Source organism: Dicentrarchus labrax, unplaced genomic scaffold (genome assembly GCF_905237075.1).
Source record: "Dicentrarchus labrax unplaced genomic scaffold, dlabrax2021, whole genome shotgun sequence".
NCBI lineage: Eukaryota > Metazoa > Chordata > Actinopteri > Moronidae > Dicentrarchus > Dicentrarchus labrax.
In genome coordinates this window covers 1061886-1067885 of record NW_026136701.1, presented here as the reverse complement: position 1 = coordinate 1067885, position 6000 = coordinate 1061886, and the positions used below count along the sequence as shown (strand labels likewise).

Here is a 6000-nt window from a genome sequence, read left to right as displayed (position 1 = left end):
ATTTTCAGGATAATTTCCTCTGGTGAGCAACCTCCCCAACTCATCAGAATGTCAGGAACAGAGACACGTCTCTCTTTGACAACCTCATCCTCCTGTTGAGAAGAGCTACACACAGGAACCATATTTTCTGGAGTACTCACTGACCACATATTACAGTGACCATTTCTGAAAGGGACAACATTCTCCTGATCAACACTGTCTTTACGGCACTTGTGCGTTTCTACAGTTGCTCTGATACGTGATTGGACAGTCTTTATCCCTGTAGAATGTGGGGTATTAAAGCCGTGTTCGACTGTGCCATTTTTGCGGGTGCTGCGAACCTGCAAGTCTTTTGCATTACTGCTGGGTAAGGTATGTTTCTCAACCTCAGTAGAACCTCGTTTTTGGGAGCTAGGCCTTGAGGATGAAGAGGTTTCATGTCCAGAATCTGATCTGCTGGGTGGGCTCCCAACACCGTAACCACCCGTGCCTGTGTGTTGGTTCGGTTTGAACTGCAGATTTCAGTTTCTCTAACAGGGACAGTATGAGGCCGATGAATTCTGGTTTGGATTCTGGTAGGGTGCATAGCGAGCATGGACCTGGGGGTGGAGCAAGCGTCTGTAATCCACTGGTTGGATGTGCGGGTGGGGCAAAATATAGGCTGGAGCCTGCATGTATGGGGGAGGAGGGAATGGGGGCATGACCATAACATAGCCTGAGAGGTAGAAAAAAAGAATTAGATGAACTAAGCTTATGGTTAAAGTTAAAAAAATTTTATGATGTAATGAAGTCCAATAGCTCCTCTCTTCCTCTCTCTTTCTGCACTCATTCATGTTCCATTAATGCATGTTACTAACTTCACTTCTTCCCCAGAGTTCTTGTGCTTTCTCGTCTCGCAGGTTCTTATCGATCCTGGTGGAACCTCCTGCCATGGTCCTGCTAGATTGCCATTGCCAATACTGTTGTTGCTGTGCTCCTGTCTGTCTGTCTGTCTGTATGTCTGTCTGTCTGTCTGTCTCTCTCTCTCTCTCTCTCTCTCTCTCTCACCCCAACTGGTCCAGACAGACGACCACCCACCTAGAGCCGAAGGATCTGTCCTAGGTTTCTGCCTTTTAACAGGCAGTTTTTCCTTGCCCTTGTTGCCAAGGTCTTGCTCATGGTGGTACTGTTGGGTCTCTGTAAATAATGTTAAAGAGTTCGGTCTAGACCTGCTCTATTTGAAAAGTGTCCTGAGATAACTTCTGTTATGATTTGGCGCTATACAAATAAAATTGAATTGAATTGAATTGAATTGAACCACCCCTTAGTTATGCTGCTATAGGCCTAGACTATCGGGGGATTTCCAATGATGTACTGAGCTCCTCTCTTCCTCTCTCTTTCTGCACTCATTCATGTCCCATTAATGCATGTTACTAACTTCACTTCTTCCCCAGAGTTCTTGTGCTTTCTCGTCTCGCAGGTTCTTATCGATCCTGGTGGAGCCTCCTGCCATGGTCCTGCTAGATTGCCATTGCCAATGCTGTTGTTGCTGTGCTCCTGTCTGTCTGTCTGTCTGTCTGTCTGTCTGTCTGTCTGTCTCTCAGTCTCTGTCTCTCTCATTACACCACTGCGAGATGTCCTTTTAAAGCTGCAATTTTTATAAAAAATAACTTTTTGTCATATTTGCTGATACTTTCTCTATATGTTGGCCATAGAACATGAGACAGAATAATCTGTAAAAGTAGCAGGTTTCTCTCGTTCCTCCTAGTGCCCCTAATGGCATTTGCAAGAATCCACAAGGGCTGAACAAAAACAACCAATAAGAGCCGAGAAAGACAGTTGATGTTGATTCTCATTCCCACAGCCTCAAATTCTTACAAATGCCATTAGGAAGCACTAGGAGGTACTACAGATTTAAAAACCCATTTTCTGACATATGGTTACTCATGTAATTTAAAGTATCAAACTGAAGATATCATGACATAATATTTGATATTTACGACTGGATAATAGAAATAGGCTACATGCACCCTGATTTCTATGGTATTAAAAAGAGAAAAAATCGATTCTAATGTTAATGTAACAGACTGGAGCTGATATATGGCACTGCCGTAAAACGTCCGTTCACAAAGCTCTGGGTGACGTCACTGATGCTGCGTCCATGTTTTGCTGAGGCTGAGAGAGCCCGGTGTGCTGCACCGGGATGACGCACCGCTCTCCCGTTATCCTTATGGTTATAGGAGTTTTTGCATTAACTGCTGGACACATACATTGCTGCTGTAACGCTGACCGTTTTACGTCGGTGTGAATGAAATCAGCGTGCTGAGGGAGGACTGTGAGAAGGGGAGCAGCCCCCCCGGATTCACTGAGGAGGTAGGAACACTGTCACCTGCACACACCGTACACTTTGACCCCCATATTCTGGGATTCATTCACCGTGTGGCTGTTAGCCTGGCGTTGTTCCAGTTTAAGCCTGATTTAGTGATGGTTTCAACGTGTGACGGTTCAGTGAACCTACCGCACAGTGATGTAACATGACCTCCACATGTAGCAGTGATGATGACAGCAGTGTAACACCACAACACTACCAGTTCAGCATTACACAATTTAATGAGGTAAAATGAATCTTAAATATCAAAAGTAAATATTGCACTTAATTCTGTGTAATAATATAATCAGCATTGTAGCTGGCCCACCTTAATTATTAAATTAATGCAGGTTGATTTAAAGCTAAATTAATTTATATTTTCTGCTTGCATTTATTTCTGTTTATATTTATTGCCCTTTTTATTTTTCCAGATTAATTTCCTTTTCTGTATTCACATTAATGAGGGGGTGTGTCTTGACTATTCATCCATCTTTGCTCTCTACATGTCCTGCTTTCTTGAGATCAAGTGTGTAAAAACTGAAAACTAAAACTGGTTAAAAGCCCAACCACTAGATTGCATTGTTGTGAATGTAAACTGAGGGCTGTGATGTTGAATGTTACAGTGACTGTGAAAAAAAACAATTGCATGATTGCTGACCCCTCTTTTCTTGTTGCATAAAAAGTTAACTTTTTTACTCTTCTATTTTATGCAAATTGTTCTCTGTTCTTTATACTATGACAGTTTTCCTAAAATGAGATTTACACAGGTGTTGCCACTGATACTAATTACTGCTATGGCGCATGTTGGCTCAGTGGAAAGGTCTGCTACACTAAATGGAACAGAACCTTAATTAGTATTAATAAATAATAATAATAGTGTTTACCTTAATATTTCATGTCAAAATGTTCACTGGGAAAAAAAGTCTGTTGGGAAAATGTGATTGGCATTTCACACTAATTCTTTTACATGTCACATAGACAAAAGAATAAATGCATGCATTCATATGATTGGTAACATAACTATTCATTAAGAAATATTCATTAGCTCTATTAATTACATCTGATAAAAGAATAGGTAAAATAGATTAAGATTAAATCATCCAGTACCCACTTTTAATATTTCGTGCTTTTAGCCAGTGGGATGGCAATGCCAGTGTGTTGGTCCACCACTTCCTGTAAATGCATCCATGTGTTTTTTCTTCTACCTAATAACATATGAATGTTAGTCACTGACTCTGTTTGTGTGTGTGTGTGTGTGTGTGTGTGTGTGTGTGTGTGTGTGTGTGTGTGTGTGTGTGTGTGTGTTCGCAGAATGCCATCTCTGTCGGAGCAGCTGCAGGAGGTGCGGAGTCGAGCTGAAGTGTGTCTGTACTCTGGTGGCAGGGTGGTGGAGGTGCGGGCCGGGGTGATGGCTATGGCTAATCTGCCTTTACCGCCCTGCTCCAAATACCACCACATCACTGCAGAGACCATGGTCATAGAAAACAGCTTTGGAGGCAACAGGAAGGAGGTGAGGGAGAACTAGTGCACATACAACTACGTTATAGACAAATTTTAAAGATGAGAAACACACAAAAAACATGTTTAACATGTGTGAACCTTAAAACTATTTAACAAACTATTCACCAAATATCCCTTTCTCTCTGCTTCTTCTTCAGACCCTTGCATCTCTCCAACGATTGTCTACAGCACTGAACATCCTGGAAAAGTATGGCTGTAACTTGACAAATCCCAACAGGCCAAAGTACTGGAGGACCGTGAAACACAACAATCCAGTGTTCAGGGCCACTGTTGATGCTATTCAGGTGACAATAAAACACATAGAGTATAGCAGAGAATTACAAGTGCTTTAAAAATGTACAACTAAAGGAATCAACAGAACTTCTTGTTGAAAACAAAACAATAGAAAGTAATAACAAACCGATGACTGACTGGCTGACCTGGTCTTTCCATGAACCTGAACAGAACATGTAGCCTCTCACGGAAGTTCCCTGAAACTAAGCTGAAACCTGTTCCAGTCTTGTCCTGAAGCTGTCCCATCCCTATCCTCATCCTGTCCTAATCTTGTCCCAAATGTGTCTTCACCCTATCTGGAAGCTGCTACAGGCTTCTCTCAATCCTGTCCCTTTTATTCTTGGCCCCAAGAAAAGATTTCCCTTGCTGACTGATAGAACTTCTGTGTGAAGAACCTGGGATGTTCTAATGTCAAACGCAAACTGTTTAAGAAAATGAACAAAAAGTTCACATTACATCCTGTTGGTTCTTTCTGCTCTTAGGGAGGACGAGCAGTGCTCTGTCTCTATGGTTACTCCAATCAGCAGCCAGATGGGCTCAGTTTCCCTGATGATGTCATGGATCCTGATGTGGGCCGAGTAGCAGCAGTAACGCTGGAAGTGATGAGTCTGAGAATGGAACTAGAAATGCTCATTAAGGTGTGTGTGTAATTTGTGCATGCATACTAGCTTCTTGCTCTTTATTGTTTTAAAGGAATTAAAGGAAACCGCTGGATCCTCAGTTTGCAGCAGTACCAGGAGCATTCCCAATAATTGTGCATTTCTGTCTGCTCCAGCATAGCTCTTACTGTGTCACACTAAGTGTGCTGTTGGAGAAGGAAATTTTGTATAACATGTAGGCTAACAGACAACTCAAAGTGGTGACTCTGTGTATATGTCTTTTGTGTGCTATTGTTTGTGTATTCTTGAAAAGTCTGAATGCTCCTGACTCCAGAATACCACCTCTGTACTGAATGCAGTATGTATGATTGAGATGGTAAATAGTTGACTAAAATGGCATTTTTCCAGGGAGTAAGGGGATGGAAATGAAAACTCATTGACTCAGTGATTCTGATTAAGGCTGGGTAATAATGAGGTATTATTGTTTATTTCTTCTCCTTGTGAGCAAAGGTTTGCTACGGAGTCCCTAAAGGGACATGGGGGCGGGGGGGGAGAATGAAACGTTTCTCGTGAGCACGAGATACTTTCTGTATTCTTTCTTATCTTGTATAGGTAAGATACTTTCTGGTGCTCACAAGAAAGTATCTTGTGAGCAGAAGTATCTCGTGCTCACGAGAAACCTTAAGTTAAGCACAGGCAGTTGTGCTTCCTTGCGCATATGCCTCTAGGCTCATCAACTGCGGTCAAGCCAGCCATTACTAGGGTGGCCATTCGTCCGGCTTTAGGCTGGACAGTCCTGCCTTTAAATGCCCTGTCCGGCTGCAGGCGCAGCCTTAAGCCGGACACTCATTTGTCCTCCTTTTGAGAAAATAACAAAAACGGTCCGCCTTTTGACACATTACCTCGTTAGTTTAATACTTATTGGCTAAAATTGTGTGTCAAAATAAGTAATTTCATTGGTTACATTTTCGTGTTGTGACCTATTAACACATGGCTAATTTTAATATTCAAATGAGCCATGTGTTGATTCGCCACAACATGGTGCTCATGCACAGTTGCTACCACCAGGCTGTCAATCAAGCTCTCAGCTACAGAGAACGTAACCTTAGCTAACGTCAGTTGTTGGTTGTACAAATATGGACTTTTATTGTTGAATTTCTCCACATTGGTGCAGTAGCAATGCTTGATATTAAGGGCTCTATCTTACACTCAGCGCAATTGACTTTGTACACTGGCGCTTGTATAATTCCTATTTTGCACTCGACGCACATTGGAATTTTC

The 6000-nt window shown here is 42.2% G+C and overlaps 1 protein-coding gene across 1 annotated transcript in view; it reads left to right on the top strand.

Annotated features, from left to right (window-relative positions):
• The first annotated feature begins 2103 nt into the window (after nucleotides 1–2103).
• Nucleotides 2104–6000, top strand: part of LOC127369666 (E3 ubiquitin-protein ligase RNF31) — a 29077-nt gene continuing 25180 nt past the window's right edge. The window contains exons 1-4 of the mRNA XM_051411237.1: nucleotides 2104–2331; nucleotides 3638–3836; nucleotides 3985–4131; nucleotides 4603–4758. Of these exons, the coding sequence (XP_051267197.1) occupies nucleotides 3639–3836; nucleotides 3985–4131; nucleotides 4603–4758 (501 nt within the window). The 5' untranslated portion in view covers nucleotides 2104–2331; nucleotide 3638. The remainder of the gene's footprint in view (nucleotides 2332–3637; nucleotides 3837–3984; nucleotides 4132–4602; nucleotides 4759–6000) is intronic.